The 17040-nt window shown below is 36.7% G+C and overlaps 4 protein-coding genes, 1 long non-coding RNA gene and 2 other non-coding genes across 9 annotated transcripts; 5 read left to right on the top strand and 2 right to left on the bottom strand.

The window, feature by feature from the left end:
* Positions 1-27: 27 nt before the first annotated feature.
* AT5G51090 (uncharacterized protein) lies at positions 28-985 on the top strand (the record flags this gene model as incomplete). The annotated part of the gene is made up of 4 exons (NM_124488.1): positions 28-135; positions 254-289; positions 470-550; positions 815-985. The coding sequence occupies 4 exons, from the start codon at positions 28-30 to the stop codon at positions 983-985; spliced, it is 396 nt and encodes a 131-aa protein (NP_199922.1).
* A 346-nt stretch (positions 986-1331) lies between these two features.
* Positions 1332-1647, top strand: AT5G07715. The gene has a single exon (NR_143023.1). It is a non-coding gene; the product is annotated as an other RNA (long non-coding RNA).
* AT5G00640 lies at positions 1356-2028 on the top strand. Its single transcript, NR_144205.1, has 2 exons — positions 1356-1449; positions 1877-2028. It is a non-coding gene; the product is annotated as an uncharacterized misc_RNA (transcript).
* A 108-nt stretch (positions 2029-2136) lies between these two features.
* On the top strand, positions 2137-4427 carry AT5G51080 (RNase H family protein). 3 transcript variants are annotated; one of them, NM_001036977.2, is made up of 9 exons: positions 2137-2311; positions 2597-2864; positions 2954-3112; positions 3193-3264; positions 3376-3468; positions 3551-3694; positions 3782-3889; positions 4032-4083; positions 4178-4427. In NM_001036977.2, the coding sequence occupies exons 2-9, from the start codon at positions 2736-2738 to the stop codon at positions 4198-4200; spliced, it is 780 nt and encodes a 259-aa protein (NP_001032054.1). In that variant the 5' UTR covers positions 2137-2311; positions 2597-2735; the 3' UTR covers positions 4201-4427. The 3 variants fall into 3 exon arrangements, with proteins under 3 accessions (NP_001032054.1, NP_001032053.1, NP_199921.2); NM_001036976.3 differs by having other exon boundaries at positions 2536-2864; NM_124487.3 differs by having other exon boundaries at positions 2245-2864; positions 4178-4418.
* Positions 4428-4457: 30 nt separating this feature from the next.
* On the bottom strand, positions 4458-9126 carry ERD1 (Clp ATPase). Its single transcript, NM_124486.3, has 12 exons — positions 8103-9126; positions 7815-7972; positions 7489-7718; positions 7291-7399; positions 7070-7200; positions 6859-6960; positions 6490-6771; positions 6298-6401; positions 5894-6188; positions 5571-5804; positions 5215-5451; positions 4458-5055 (listed from the first exon to the last, which is right to left on the bottom strand). Exons 1-12 carry the CDS (start codon positions 8741-8743, stop codon positions 4741-4743), a joined length of 2838 nt encoding a protein of 945 aa, NP_568750.1. The 5' UTR covers positions 8744-9126; the 3' UTR covers positions 4458-4740.
* Positions 9127-10760: 1634 nt separating this feature from the next.
* RHD2 (NADPH/respiratory burst oxidase protein D) lies at positions 10761-16023 on the top strand. The gene is made up of 11 exons (NM_124485.3): positions 10761-11599; positions 11681-11837; positions 11919-11967; positions 12051-12164; positions 12244-12675; positions 12752-13141; positions 13228-13439; positions 13519-13621; positions 13709-13782; positions 15015-15538; positions 15629-16023. Exons 1-11 carry the CDS (start codon positions 11047-11049, stop codon positions 15736-15738), a joined length of 2718 nt encoding a protein of 905 aa, NP_199919.1. The 5' UTR covers positions 10761-11046; the 3' UTR covers positions 15739-16023.
* A 787-nt stretch (positions 16024-16810) lies between these two features.
* AT5G51055 lies at positions 16811-16892 on the bottom strand. Its single transcript has one exon. It is a non-coding gene; the product is annotated as a tRNA-Ser (tRNA).
* Positions 16893-17040: the final 148 nt, after the last annotated feature.

Raw genomic sequence — 17040 nt, 5'->3', positions numbered from 1 at the left:
TTGATTCCTGGCCACCAGGGAATTAACATGCGGATTTGCTCTGCCGCCTCAGACCACCAGTTCCAGGGGGCCCTTAAGTGGAGGCTCAAAAATCCCTGGTCGCGGGCTTCGGCCCAGTGGACTAGTCAGATCACTGTGTGGTCTGGACACTGAGTTATCAAAAAAAAAAATTTACATTCCTCCTGTTTGGGGTCTAATGATGAGTTACTGCGAGGAGACCTTTGATTGGATAAACCCAAATATCTTTCTTCAGATGGTGAATGTCTGTAAACCCTTTGTAAACCATATGGTAACTGTTGTTGTCCATGAATTGGAGGAGAGTACTGTAGTGGATGTCTCTGTCCGTGACCTGGAGAGTATGAATTTGGGGCCAGATGTTCATATGCATATACACTTCTTCCTAACCCACCAGGTGGAAGTGGAACCATATATTCAGGGGATCTTCTGAGACTTGAGCGATGAAGAAAAGATGATGACGGCCCGAGGTAACTACTCACAAGAGCTGATATTTCATCTTGCTCATCGTCTCGTTGACATACCACTTCTTAGAGTTAGCATTCCTTAAGCTTAATTAGTATGATAGTATCCAACAGATAAGTCATATGATTTTATCTTGTAATATTGGAAACCACAAGCCAATAGCATGTCGTTTGATTCTGACAAACAAAATTTTTGTACCTAAAGCTATGGTTGAGAGTTCTAAGTTCTTTCCAGATTATTTCCAAGCTACGATTTGGCTCAATCAGTCATTCCACTCTAATATTCCATGTGCTCTCCTAGTTTATACCATGGTACATACAATTCTACTCTCAAGCTTATCGAAAAACAAAGATGGAACTTGATGCTGATCGATTCTATCAACAAAAGAACCACCTTTGCAATGAAATTTGATGGACGTCGATCGGTTGATCGGTTAAGAAAAGTTCAAAAACATAGACAGGAACAATTATGGATCGTGGAGAACAACTATTTGTTTGTATTCTAAAAAAACTCTTTTGATAAAGATATTTTATTCGTTTCTTTGATTCAATGAACTTGAGCTACTAAGTTCTCAAATGAAAATTAGAAGAGTTGAATGTTGGTGGCATTGATAAATTGATTAAAATGTAAAAATTAAAATACCAAAAGAAGGGAAAACACAAAACATAGAGTCATAATTAAAAAGGAAAATTAAGCTAAAATAGTATGGAGTAAATGAATTAAGTTTATACATTAAGTATACCTAAGTAGTAATATTAAAGACCAACATTTCACATTCTTGGTTTCTTCTCAAAAAATTTCTTTAGCTATACTGTCTTTAAACTTATAGAAGAGCTTCCGAGAGAAATCAAAATTCAACAATGGAGGTAATGCACCTTTCGGTTTTCATTCTTCTTTTGATAGCATCTTCCCTTCCTACCATCGACATGATCCACTTCCCGTCTTGAATCACCTCTCGATTCTACGGAGGTAACGAATTTTGTGTTTTCTCTAACAATTGAAATTAAAATCATATATTCTTTTATTATCTATAAATTTATCAACATTTTCTTATGATGATATATCATTTCCCTCTCTGATAATCCCACTTTTATGTATGTTTCACATACATGGTTGAAACACAATTTTTTTATTTTTTCGAATATGTGTTTCCCTAAAATGTTGTCGTTTTTAGTAAACACTATTTTCTCGTTTTCCAAAAACAATTTTCATTCACACCAGAAAAAATATATTTTGATAAATATCAAACTTATGAATAATATACTGTTCAAACCTATATTTTAGGTTCCTTTATATATAATGTCATTAATAATGTTATAATATTTTGCATTAAATTTATATAAAGCACACAATGAAAATATTTTCTAATTAACTGTTTGTTTTCTCTGTGATTCAGACGCTCAAAAATAAAGACGACATTGTTGTTGCTAAAGACGAGACATGCAACTACAAAATGGTAACAGAATCGATTGTTACAGAGAGAACTCTCCTATTCTATATTTATATAGATTTTACTTATATTTTGTTCATTTTTTGCTTAATTTTTGCCTATTTTTGATCAATTACCACCTTGTTCTAAATCATTTCTGGCACACTACAAACGACGTGGTAATGGGCTTTATTCTCAAGCACATGTTTCTTAATTATCTTAAACGACATCATTAGCTACAGAGGAATTAGGGTTCGATAACGACGTCGTTTCAAAATCTCCTTAAAATTCTAAAAAGACCAAAAAATTGGCCTTCTTGTTTCCAATTCCGGCACCGGAAACACCGCTCAAACAGAAGCCTCCGGCGAGCTTCTCCCTCCTAAACAAAAAAAACTCTCTCTGGTATGCTGTCTCTTCTTCTCTTTCGATTGTTCCACTTGGTAATCTTATTAGTGGTCTTGTGCCAAAGTGTGATTTGAATAGAGCCATTTTAACGAACTCTTGAACTTGTAATTATTATCAGCTTTAGTGTTTGTTCCTCAATGGCAATATGTAAATCCTATAGTTGTTCTTGCCTCTCTCTGTAGTTATCTAAAGTTGTGTCCTTTTTCTTCCATAAATCTCAGTGCTACCTATAATGAACCGCTTCTCTCGTGCTCGTTCATACATTTCCTTGGTGCTGTTTAGGAAGTCCAGCTATGTCACTTCCCACATTCCATGGAATCAGTGCTTCTATACATCTTTAAAATCTAGTTTAAAGCCTGCAAGTGTGAGTGTATCTAGTGTTCATTGCTATTCCTCAAGATCAAAGACTGCTAAATCAAAGATGTCAAAAAGCTCTGTTTCTGTTTCGGATTCGGATAAAGAGAAAGACGCCTTTTTTGTTGTTCGAAAGGGTGACATTGTTGGAATTTATAAGGATTTGATCGATTGTCAAGCTCAAGTTGGATCTTCGGTGAATTCATCTTAACCTTAACACAATCTCTTGCTAATATAAATACTTTTCTTAGATGGGATAATAATAACAGAAGTTTTCAATGGCAGGTTTATGATCCTCCAGTTAGCGTTTATAAGGGATACTCGTTGCTCAAAGACACCGAGGAGTGTCTTTCTACTGTTGGTTTGAAGAAACCACTCTATGTTTTTAGAGCTTTAGACTTAAAAGAAGATATGTTTGGAGCTCTTACACCTTGTCTCTTCCAGGTGAGATGATATTGTGATGAAGTTTAATGATTATGAGAAAAAAGATTAAGCTCATTGCTTATGTATTCATTTTTTTCCAGGATCAACTTCCTTCAGCTTCCATGTCAGTTGAAAAGCTTGCTGAGCTAGAGCCATCTGCTGATACCTCATATGTGAGTGTTGTGATATGTTTGTATATACCTTATTTCATAGTTCCAGTGAATTGGATGGATGCAGAATGTTTTGCTTAAGTTGATCTGTTTCTTCTTCTCCTCTTGTGGTAGGAAACTTGCATTATTGAGTTTGACGGTGCATCAAAAGGAAATCCCGGTCTCTCTGGCGCTGCAGCTGTACTGAAAACTGAGGACGGAAGCTTGGTATGAATCCTTTTTGAACCATGGTTGTTAATTGGAGAATGCAGTTTTCTGTATCTTAATATATCAATTTTCTCAAAAACAGATTTTTAAAATGCGTCAAGGTTTAGGAATTGCCACAAATAATGCAGCTGAATATCATGGATTAATCCTAGGATTGAAGCATGCTATCGAGAAAGGTTACACGAAAATTAAAGTGAAAACTGACTCCAAGCTAGTTTGTATGCAGGTTGGTCTATCTTTGTGCAATAAGGTGATTTAATGAATCATATATGCTTCTCCCTTCTCACATTCTCAATTTTTTCTGAAACAATAGATGAAAGGTCAATGGAAGGTAAACCACGAGGTACTCTCGAAGCTCCACAAGGAAGCAAAACAACTTAGCGACAAATGTCTCTCTTTTGAGATCAGTCATGTACTTAGGGTATGTTTCTACGTGCATCTCTTTCTCTCTGGAAATGAATGATACTGTATAGTTCTCCTTTTGTGCTTGAGAGCAAGAGTTCCGACAAGGCTTTTTTCGTTCTAATGCGAGTTTCTGCCATTGTGGGCATTTTTCTTTATAGAGTTTAAACTCTGATGCGGATGAACAGGCAAACATGGCTGCTCGTCTTTCTGGTTAGACATCCTAGTCTCTGTTTTCTCTGTATTTGACATTGTGAGTATCAAATTTTACAGAAAGCTAACCAAATCTATGATGCATTATTTACAGAAGGAGAAGTTGAAGTGGCTTAAAGGATATTATCGGTGAACTAGATTTGGTCTTTTTTGTTGTTGTCCAGGCTACATCCAAATCTGAATAGCTTTATCTAACAGTGTGAGTGGTGTCTCTAAAGAGAACAACCACTATGTAAATATGACTCTTGGTGGTTTTTCTGTTGTAATAGTTGCTTACACCTATGTAGAAATGGAATGGTCCCAACTTTTTTCTTTATAAAGGATTTAAGACGAAACTAAACAAAGAGTATAGAGAAATTGTAAAGGAGATTCTTCAAGCAAAAAATCTCAGATAAATCAAGATCTTCAATTTCATGTTACAGTCATGTACGATCGAGTAGTACTGATTCAGATCATTCAACTCTTCTTCATGACTCGATTCAGAGAATGAAAGGATAGTTTTAATTCGAGGAATAACAAATACTTAATACAATTACCTCACGGACTAATCACTATGTATCTTTATATATACAAGTTTGCAACAAGCAATTGAGATTTAAGTATAAGACGAGTGAGTATAATCAAAGAATCTTTATATACAATCCTCCAATGGTGAAACTATGCGATCGATGTTTTGTCTGTAACTCGTATAGTGGAAGAATCTGGTTTGGTCCGAACCGATGGGTTTCCGGTATCATCAAGAACTACAAAAGCCGTATCACCAGGCTTGAAGCTCCCGGCAAGAAAGGCTTCACTGAGTGGATCTTCAACAATCTCTGTGACAGTTCTCCGGAGTGGTCGTGCACCGTAAGCTGGATCATAGCCTTGTTTGCATATGAGCTCCTTGACGGGTTCAGACACCTCTAAACCAACTCCGAGTGCCACGAGCCTCGACTTCAAGTCTTGTAGCATCAGGTTCAAGATCTCCATCATCTGTAAAATCAGGGTTGAAAGTTTTGCATTAAGCCAACAAATCATCAACCACCTTTAATGTCTCTGTTTTGGTTCGGCATAAAGCTATTGTTATTGTTTGGTTCAGTTTTTATGCCAACCCCTACTTTTCAAAGGTTAAAAGTGGAGAAAATGACTAACCTGAGCCTTCTCTAGCTGTCGGAAAATGACGATTTCGTCTATTCGGTTCAACAACTCTGGACGGAAATAGTTCTTGAGTTCTTCGACTACCAAAGCTTTCATTCCGGTATAAGATGCTGCCTCTTCATCATCATCGAGGATAAACCCTATTGAACCATGTCTTCCCTTTGCAATGGCCAATGATCCGACATTAGAGGTCATTATGATCAATGCGTTCTTAAAAGATACTCTCCTTCCCTGTAAACAAAGATTGAAGAAGCAAGCAAACATATCAATTATATGCACAGACGAGTTTCAACTCTATAGGTCTCTTGAAGAAGCAGTAAATGTTTTTAAGTGAATACAGGACATCGAACCTGTGAATCAGTTAGATGGCCATCTTCGAACAGCTGGAGAAGAATATTGAAGATATCCGGATGTGCTTTCTCTATTTCATCGAACAAAACCACTGTAAAAGGACGTCTCCTGATAGCTTCTGTAAGCATTCCACCTTCTTCAAAGCCAACATAACCAGGAGGAGAGCCTATCAGCTTGCTCACAGTATGACGCTCCATGTATTCACTCATGTCCAATCTCAGCATGGATTCTTCCTGCAATAACCAATGAAAAACGGGGGATGAAGGAATCGGTTCAATGACCACAATCATTTATCAGCACTATATTGTTAATGAAGCTGTACCGAGCCAAAATAATTTGCTGCCAGAGCTTTTGTAAGCTCCGTTTTTCCAACCCCTGTTGGTCCACAGAAAAGCATAGCAGCAATTGGACGGTCGGGATCTTTTAAGCCAACCCGGGACCTCTTCACAGCTCTAGATATGGCAGCTACCGCCTCATCTTGACCAACAACTCTGCCTCTAAGCTGATCTTCTAGACTCATAAGAAGCATTCTTTCATCTGCAGTGATCTGCTGAACTGGAATTCCAGACCAAACCGATGCAACGGCTGCAATATCATCAGGTCCCACCAGTATAGGCCTGAAAGCACAATCAAATTAAAGTTATGGAGGTTCCTTCATGTTGTTCTTAGAACTTTTTTGAAAGTTTCCCCTTAAAGACCTAAATATGTAAAAGAAGGAAGTCATACTCATCGTCGCCTGCTGCAGGTGGCAAAGAAGACTCTTCAACTAGTTCACCAGACTCATCTGAAATGGCATCACCGTCATCCTGCTTTTGCCTGCTTGAGAGAACCTATGTACAGAACAATTATTGAAACTGTTAATAGGTAAAAATGATCAACATGCAAGAACACTGCAGGACTAATGTCTAGTTTCTTTACCACTTCGTGCATGGCCTGAACTGTTTTGATCTCTTGCCAGTAATCATTAGGTGGCTTCGATAGGATACAGATTGCATCCTCCTTTTTCTTCCTAAAAGCTTCAATACGAGCTCTGCTTCCTGCCTCGTCAATGAGATCAATAGCTTTATCTGGAAGAAATCTATCAGCGATATATCGTGATGAAAGGTACACTGCAGCATCTATGGCTTCCATAGTATATTTGCAATTGTGATGGGCTTCATATTTTTCACGAAGGCCCAACAAAATCTTCACCGCATCTTCCTAAAATGTCGTTGAGATGAATATACTAGATAAGAAAACAGGTGTCGGTTGGTTAATAAGATAGAAAACACTGGTTTGAAAAGAAACCTCGCTTGGCTCGTTAATCAACACTGGCTGAAATCTCCTTGCAAGGGCTTTGTCCTTCTCAAACTGACTCCTAAATTCGTCAAGGGTTGTGGATGCAATGCACTGCAAATGGTTGATTAGTAGAGCAAGCTTTAGCACCATAAACCAAAGTTGTACTCTTTCTCATGCACAAGTAAAAGCAGCAAAACATCGATTCATTCAGCATTCATACCTGAAGTTCACCCCTTCCAAGTGATGGTTTCAAGAGGTTAGCAATGTCAAGCCCAGACCCTTTGTTCCCTCTTCCAACTGTGCCAGACCCAATAAGTGTATGCACTTCATCTATGAAGAGAATGACCTTACCTATGAGAGAACAAAAAGAAAAAACACTGTTAGGAATGTGCCATACTAATTTTAGAAGTCTTTGACGTATTAAGATTTCAGATCACTAACCTGATTTTTTAACCTCGCTTATCAAAGCAGTGACTCGAGCCTCCAGCTCTCCCCTTTCTTTTGCACCGGCCATTAGCAATCCTATATCCAGGGACATGATGCGTTTCGTCTACATACATAAACAAATAAAACTGGTCACTGTACATGGCGGACAAACTTCAGATAAAAAGTTTCATATGATCAGATGCAGGTGCACACCAAGAGAAATCCAGGAGCACTGGCTTCTGCAATACTAATCGCTAGTCCTTCAGCAATGGCAGTCTTCCCAACACCAGCTTCACCAAGAAGAATTGGGTTGTTTTTAGTTCTGCGGCAAAGTATCTGGATAACTCTTTGAACCTCTTTTTCCCGACCAATAACAGGATCAATAAGACCCTCACTAGCACGTGCTGTCAGATCCACACAGAACTGTTCCAGTACATTTTTCGCTGATAAACACAAATTTGGTTAAAGTTTTATCAGTATCTCTCTTCTCAAACTCAACAGTACGAATAAGAGAACATAGTATCTATAAAAAACATTACCTTTTTTTCCACCAGGTCCAGAACCAGCAATTCGACCACTAGGAGGAGACTCGAAGCTCCCTTTAGATGAAGAAGATGGCTCTCTTCCATCTTTAGCAATCTCTCCTTTAAGTCTTGTAAGTGCTGCAGCTGTGAGCAAATTCATATTTGCTCCCAATCTATATATCATTCACACAAACAAATTTCAAGATCAAAAGACAAAATCATACAAAGAAAATATTCATCAAATTACAAATATTAGATGAGTCAATTATCTATGGAACTGCAACAATTCGAGGTGAGCTATACCTCTTGAGAACTCTGCCGGCGCTACCATCATCAACGGTGAAGAGTCCAACGGCTATATGCTCCGGTGCGATATATTGACAATCCATAGTCCTAGAGTACTCAACCGCAGCTTCAAAGACTCGTTTCGTGCTGATAGAGAAAGGCATGTCCGTCGATTTTGAATACGAAGTAGAAGAAGCTTCCTCCTGTTTCGAATCGGAATTAGCTTCGTCCCAAATACTCCAAACAGCTTCACGAGCCTTGTCGATGGTGATACCGGATCCAAGGAAGCCTTGAGGATCACGATCCTCAGCGATCAAACCTAAGAGAAGATGCTGCGTGTAAACCATATCTTTTCCCAACGATTTAGCTTCCTTCTGAGAGAAGATTATAGCTCTGATCGCTCGTTCGGTGAACCGTTCGAAAACCGCTGAAATCGGAGTGAATTTCTTCCGTTTTCTTTGAGGAAATCGTCTTAAGTTCGTCGGAGTTGTGGAGAAGCGGTGGATCGTGCGGTTAGAAAGGGAGATTCCGAGATATGAAGAAGCGAATGAAGAAAGTGAAGAAGCGGCGATGGAGGTGACATGTGAAGAAGAAGAAGAAGCAGAGAGGAGTCGGTGGGAGTGAAGCGTTAGAGGTGAGGAAGTAGATAACACCTCCATGATCGAATTCGTCGTCGGTGAGATTTATTTTTTCTCCGGTGAGATTTTTTTTCCGGTTTGTGACAAAATGATGGAAAGAAAAAAAAAAGGAAGTAAAGGAGAAGAAGCAAAAGGAAGGGATGGAGTAAGATGACACGTCAAGGCAACGTTATTTTTTTGTTTTTGTTTATTCGGTTATTGTTGGGCTCATTTATATACACAGTGTACTTTGATTCTGGCTTCTTATGGGACTGTTTGGGTACAGGTTTAGCCACGTTTGCGTTTTGAACTTTTGATAAGATTCTTTTCACTGTTGTCTTTTGTTTACTTGTTATAGACGTAGTCATGTTTTTTTCTTTTTATTCTCGTTTTCGAATGAACACGTTCCAAAGATTGCAATTAAGTACAAATTCAAGTTGACACAAAACTTGGAGGTTTGTCGGCAATTGCACTCTACAACATTAGCTTTTAGGAGAACTAATCATGTATAGTCATCTTTGAGTTGATCAAGATCAAAGATTAACTTTTGTTGTAGCACATTTATATGGTTGTAGAGGATCGGTATGGAATTGGACTTTATAGTTCAAATGTGGTAACAAACGTTGAAAACGCAAAAGTAGGCAAATAAATTAAAAACCAAACGCAACACATGCGTGTTACAGAAGAAGAGCTCAAGTTGCACACACACAAACAAATAAAACGGTCCCAATCCAAAAATACAGAATAGAGAAAATGAAATTGGTTGCCAAATTAAAACTTAAGAGCCTAATGGTGACAATTTAGTGTTCCTAATTGTCTCCCCTTCAACTTTTCGTTGGAAAATTCTTTCCATGTGAAGAAAAATAGAAAGACATACAAAAATATAGTCAACTTATTGGTTACCCAAATCGTCCTCATGCATGTGAATTCACGAGCTTTTTAACGTACAATGGGAAGAATACGTGTGTACTTTTCTATTAATCTTGTCTTAATTTACTAATTTTATTTACGCCAAAAAAAAAAAAGTACACACGTATTCTTCACATTGTGTTACTTCTTAAAAAAAAAATTGATTTTTATTTATTTAAGACAAGATAATAGAAAAGTAACACAATGTTTTGCTACTTTAAATATTTTATTTTGTTGGTATCTCATACAATTTTCATAGATATAGATAGGCCCAAACATTTTCATAGATATAGGCCCAAACATTTTCTATATATGTATTCATATTCGTCAAAATTATCTCGTAACCATAATTTAAAACTGTTTTCATTATGAAAATCTGAAAACCTACACCAATTTACATTTGTTAATAATATACAAACAATATTCCAAGATAAATTTAAATTCTAACTGCCGTAATGTTTGTGGAGTTTTAAGAACATAGTTGTCTATGTACATCTTTGATAAAATTTGTTATATATATGTAGTACATCAAATATCTTTAATAGTTACACTTTTGTCATGTTTTTATATATTTAACCTAAGAATTACTTTCTTTTTTTTGGACAAACATAAGAATTACTATAACATTTATTATGTCGTACGAAATTCATTTTATAACATTGTTGTATTCATGAAATATATGTTTGAAGTTTTCGCTGCTAAAGATTCACAGCTATCCCCGCTCTTTGATTATTGTCATACTATGTGCATGATCAAACTTTATATGGAAGGATCATCCATGTTCTATAGACTATTTCTTTTTAAATGCAATTTGTACTTTGTTTTAATCAAATACAATTTGTTTTCGTAATTCTTTAGACTTCCAATTAATAATTTTTTAAAATAAGTTTCCAACATTCGCTATGGACTTGTTAAAAAACAGTGGACTATTGTTCTAATTCTTAAATAAACAACTAGTGAAAAAAACTCAACTTTGTTATGTATAATATTTGTTTTTTTCTCAATGTATTGCATTACAAATGCACGTTACAACCTCAATTAGTTGTTATTTGTTAAATATTTTGCATCATAGATGACAAAGTTGGTGGGCCAAGTCCGACCACGTCTCTCTTCTTTATTCAAATTCTTTTACTCGTCTCTTCTCTTCACTATTTATACGAATCCATTTTCTCATTCTCCTATCAAAAATTACTTGAGAGATCGTTTACTTTCAGAGAGAAGAATAACATCAAATATTTTCCCGGAAAAATTCTCTCATTTTCTCGGGAAAAATGTTGTCTCTGCGTTTACAAAATTTTCCTCTAAAAAAGTAGTGAGAGATTCCATAAGACCATAACCAGTAGACAACAAATTCTTCATCATTTTGTGTCTCTTGTTTGAGATCCCGGTGAAATTTAGCGGCGACGAGAAAATTTTCAGGTAGAGTGTGTTAAAAAATGTCTAGAGTGAGTTTTGAAGTGTCAGGAGGCTATCACTCTGATGCAGAAGCCGGAAACAGCGGACCAATGAGCGGTGGTCAATTACCACCGATCTATAAAAAACCGGGGAACTCCAGATTCACTGCTGAGAACAGTCAGAGAACACGTACGGCACCATACGTGGACCTCACGGTAGATGTACAAGACGATACAGTCTCTGTACATAGCTTGAAAATGGAAGGTGGATCTAGCGTTGAAGAGAGTCCGGAGCTTACTTTGCTGAAACGAAACCGTCTTGAGAAGAAAACAACGGTGGTGAAACGTTTGGCGTCTGTTTCTCACGAGCTTAAGCGTTTGACATCTGTTTCTGGTGGTATTGGTGGAAGAAAGCCGCCTCGACCGGCTAAGTTAGACCGGACTAAATCCGCCGCGAGTCAAGCGTTGAAGGGACTTAAGTTCATTAGTAAAACCGACGGTGGCGCCGGTTGGTCTGCCGTGGAGAAGCGGTTTAATCAGATTACCGCGACTACCGGTGGACTACTTCTTCGGACAAAGTTCGGTGAATGCATAGGTAAAGACTAATGTTATAATCTTGAAAAGTGATTAGAATGTTTTTTTTTTGTACTGATTGAATGAAAATTTGGTATTGTAGGAATGACTTCAAAGGATTTTGCTTTGGAACTGTTTGATGCATTGGCTAGAAGAAGGAATATAACAGGGGAAGTGATTGATGGAGATCAACTAAAGGAGTTTTGGGAACAAATTAATGATCAAAGTTTTGATTCTCGGCTTAAGACATTCTTTGACATGTATGGTTTTCGGTTACTGATTTTTGTTTCTTTTACTTTTTCTTTCTCTAGAATGTGAATCTGAAAGTGATGATAATGCAGGGTGGATAAAGATGCTGATGGTAGACTTACAGAAGACGAAGTTAGAGAGGTAAGAAATACAGAGTGTTATAAGTTATATCTGCTCTGTTTCAGTGTTAACTCTGTTTTGGTCTTGTTGTTGTGTGTTTACAGATTATCAGTCTTAGTGCTTCTGCGAATAATCTATCTACAATACAGAAGAGAGCTGATGAATATGCAGCATTGATCATGGAAGAGTTGGATCCAGACAATATAGGATACATCATGGTAAGTAATTATCAGCTGTCTTGACGATTTGCCATATTATGTTTGAGACTTGAAGCATTTGTGGTGAATCTTGAAACAGTTGGAGAGTCTTGAGACTCTGCTTTTGCAAGCGGCAACACAGTCTGTGATAACAAGTACTGGGGAGAGAAAGAATCTGAGTCATATGATGAGTCAGAGGCTTAAGCCTACGTTTAACCGCAACCCGTTGAAGCGATGGTACCGTGGTCTTAGATTCTTCTTGTTAGACAACTGGCAAAGATGTTGGGTTATAGTGCTATGGTTCATAGTTATGGCTATACTCTTCACCTACAAATATATCCAATACAGGCGTAGCCCTGTGTATCCAGTGATGGGTGATTGTGTGTGCATGGCTAAAGGTGCTGCAGAAACAGTGAAGCTGAACATGGCTTTGATTCTCTTACCTGTTTGTAGAAACACCATCACATGGCTTAGAAATAAGACCAGGTTGGGTCGTGTTGTCCCATTTGATGACAATCTCAACTTCCACAAGGTAAACAAACAGACATATTCTAAAACCTTCTCTGTTTTAGGAATTTCTTATAATATACTGATGCTTACAAAATTAGGTTATAGCGGTGGGGATTATAGTTGGAGTAACGATGCACGCCGGGGCACATTTAGCGTGTGATTTCCCGCGGTTACTACATGCAACTCCAGAGGCATATAGGCCTTTAAGACAGTTTTTTGGGGATGAGCAACCAAAGAGCTACTGGCATTTTGTAAACTCGGTAGAAGGTATAACCGGACTTGTGATGGTTTTGTTAATGGCGATTGCATTCACACTAGCCACGCCTTGGTTCAGAAGAGGGAAGCTAAACTATCTTCCAGGACCATTAAAGAAACTAGCTAGCTTCAATGCCTTCTGGTACACTCATCATTTGTTTGTCATAGTCTACATTCTTCTTGTTGCTCATGGATACTACTTGTATCTCACCAGAGACTGGCACAATAAAACGGTACATTAAATTTAGCTCCTTTGGATCACAAGGTACATATATAAGCTAGTTCGATCATAATCATTTGGTCATAAAAATTGTTGCAGACTTGGATGTATTTGGTGGTACCAGTGGTTCTATACGCGTGTGAAAGGTTGATAAGAGCATTCAGGTCGAGCATCAAGGCGGTGACTATTAGGAAAGTAGCAGTTTATCCAGGAAACGTGCTGGCAATTCACTTGTCAAGGCCTCAAAACTTCAAATACAAGAGTGGTCAATACATGTTTGTTAACTGTGCTGCTGTTTCTCCATTTGAATGGTATGAACCAAACCGCTAACTTCACATAGTGCATCATCCGAACATACATCTAATAAGTGTTCATCATGATGCAATGCAGGCATCCATTTTCAATCACATCTGCACCACAAGATGATTACCTAAGTGTTCACATTAGAGTTCTTGGGGATTGGACACGAGCTCTCAAAGGAGTCTTCTCTGAGGTTATTACTATAATGTCTCTATTTAACCGATCTGTGTTGAATTTAAAGAGTTTGATATGAATGTTTTTGCTTAATGTGTTGTTTCAGGTGTGTAAGCCACCACCGGCAGGAGTTAGTGGTCTGCTTAGAGCCGACATGTTGCATGGTGCAAATAATCCCGAGTAAGTAAAAATCCTAACCACTCTATCTTGAAAAATGTAATCCATGCGTCGTTATCTTTCATCTACACGTAAATGACTAAATCATGCTAAGTGGTTCTAGAAGGTTTTTGAGAGGATGCATCATGACTCGTGAATCGTGATATCCACTTAGGAAAAGCATTGTTGAGTATATAAGGGTAACAAATTCAAACAATGTACCTAATTCATTATAATAAAGCGGTGTGGGAGACCACAACTAAAACAAACTATGTACCTAACCAAAATATCACTATTCTATTTAGGTGATTGAGACGCATTATTTGGTTATATCATGCAAGCACGATGTTTTTTAGCTTCTCCATGTGACCGCGTAAATCTTTGGGTTGCAATATCTTATTTCTCAACCTTTTCCTTGAAAAACCTTTGCAAGGTGATCGGATAATTAATTAGGCTAGGTCAACATTCTACGTTTTTAAAAAATATTTTGCATCACGTCAATTCATATTTTATTGTCGATTTACTTTATAAAGTTCCTTTTTCTAAATAAAAATAAAATAAAGAGATGCTGACTTTTTAAATGGTCTTCGTAGTTTCCTATCTTATAGCTTGGGTTATATGGGCACATCACATGTAGATATAATATAGATCCAGCTCATCTAGGTGTACGAATATACTTGCAAGTGTTCACATGCCAAATTAATATGTTTCGTTAGGCATATGATTTTTCAATTCATTTACTTCTACTTAATCTTGGTTTTGATTGTTCACATGCCAAAATAATTTGTTTTGGATAAGCATATGATTATTCTATTCATTTATCCAATTTGAAACTGTTTTTGGTTTTATAGGTTTTATCTTTGGGTGCCATTAATAGTGTTAACTATCTAGCTAGCAATACAAAATGTAATCATTACTTATAGTTTGTACGTACCTAATATCTTATTTGGAGTCGCAAGAGATACTTAATTAACATGGCAATAACTAGAAAGATGGTATGTGTATATACGTAATTAAGAAATAGTCTTACATTATTTGATCCAACTAACGCTGCAAGATGTATCAGATTTTAAAAGATGTTAGTTAATAGTTAATATGACGAGTTATGTTTAGAACTTTTACTTATACCAAAATAGATGTTTAAATTTTTACTTAATATTTGGCTACAACCAAGATATTTTGTTATCTGAACAATTCCATCTACGTTTAGTCTCTTTCTTTTGCTTTGGCTAATGGCAATGACACTGATTCCACAGCTTCCCGAAAGTCTTGATTGATGGTCCATATGGTGCACCAGCACAAGACTACAAGAAGTACGAGGTGGTTCTACTAGTTGGTCTCGGGATTGGAGCCACACCAATGATCAGTATCGTCAAAGACATTGTTAATAACATCAAGGCCAAGGAACAAGCCCAACTAAACCGAATGGAGAATGGAACAAGCGAACCACAACGAAGTAAGAAAGAGAGTTTCAGGACCCGTAGAGCTTACTTCTATTGGGTTACGCGTGAGCAAGGCTCTTTCGATTGGTTCAAGAACATAATGAACGAAGTCGCGGAACGAGATGCCAACCGCGTCATCGAAATGCATAACTATTGTACAAGTGTCTATGAAGAAGGTGACGCTCGTTCCGCACTTATACATATGCTTCAATCACTAAACCATGCAAAGAACGGCGTCGACATTGTCTCTGGAACAAGAGTTATGTCCCATTTCGCTAAACCTAATTGGAGAAATGTTTACAAGCGTATAGCTATGGATCATCCTAACACCAAAGTTGGTAAGCTCACATCTCTCTTCTCTACTATGTTCGCGGTTATATAGAAATGAAAAGTGATTGGATTAAAGAATCTTGATTTTGTATGTGCAGGAGTGTTTTACTGTGGAGCACCAGCATTGACAAAGGAGCTAAGGCATCTAGCTTTAGATTTCACCCACAAAACAAGCACCAGATTCTCCTTCCACAAAGAGAATTTCTAAAGGACACACAGAGTTAAAAGGCCTAAACAAAAAAAATAAAAGAAAGAAGCATGAGTTATTATGTTTTTCGTAATTTTACTTCCCTTACTATTTTTTAAAACATTAATATTTGTATACATATATATATATATATATATACTCTCTTGACTGTAGATTTCTTTGTATGCTTTTTTTTATTGTATGATTAATTTGTTTTTTCTTTTGAGAAAAACGGTGCAAAAAGTAGCAAAGGTTGTAGGAGTGTTGGCTTAAGCTCAAAGACCTAATAAAAATTTTTGTTTTGTTATTTGTCATCTCTCACAGTCTCGAAATTTTAGAGTATCTCCATCCATAAAAAACCTAAATATTTTCTCAAACAAAAAACATTAAATTTTTATTTTAATGAAAAAATTAAACCAATTGAAAGAAGAGAAATGTCATAATTGCATGTAAATAGTATCTCATAGTTTCTTAAATGAGAAACTTAAGGGCATCTCCATCAAGGAAAAACCCAAAAAGTTTATCAAACAAAAAAAATATTAGTATTTTATTAAATTTTTATTATATGATTAAATTTTTATTTTCATGAAAAAATTGAACCAATTGAGAGGAGAGAAATATAATGATGGCTTGTAGAGAGTATCTCATAGTTTCTCACTTGAGAAACTTTCTACACTCTCTCTTTTCTTTTTATTATTTTAATTATTTTAATAATGAGAAACTTTGTTGAGATACTCTCAGTGGAAATGATCTTATAGATCTCTTTTACGTATTCAATTTGTACTTTAAATTAATTTGAGAATAGAAATATGTAGAGCTTGAAAACAAAAAAATAACAAAGAAGAACGATTTAGACCTTAAGCATTTTTTTATATTAGATAATATGATGTTCGTAGTCGTAGATGGTTACAGTAGTTTATTTGCATAATGTTATGAATACAATTGTTTTCTTTTAAAAACGTTACGATTTTTCTTTCCAAATTTACCATTAGCAAATTATTCAACGTTCCTTTCAGACTCTCGGCAATGCGGAGACGTCTAAATTATTTCATCTAAAAGTGAAAGAAATTGTCTAAAATTGAAAAAGAAAAAGCGTGAACGGCAGGATTCGAACCTGCGCGGGCAAAGCCCACATGATTTCTAGTCATGCCCGATAACCACTCCGGCACGTCCACTTGCTGATATGACAGCATACATACATTTATTAATACTACACCTTAGTTGAAATTATTTATTTTCCTTCACTCATATGCTCTGTTTTTACTATTGTGGTTCTCGCTCTGTTTATTATGGTGTTTGACCTTCGTATTGTCAAATAAATGA

This window comes from Arabidopsis thaliana, chromosome 5, assembly GCF_000001735.4.
Source record: "Arabidopsis thaliana chromosome 5, partial sequence".
NCBI classification, from domain to species: Eukaryota; Viridiplantae; Streptophyta; class Magnoliopsida; order Brassicales; family Brassicaceae; genus Arabidopsis; species Arabidopsis thaliana.
This window is presented reverse-complemented; position numbering and strand designations above follow the sequence as displayed.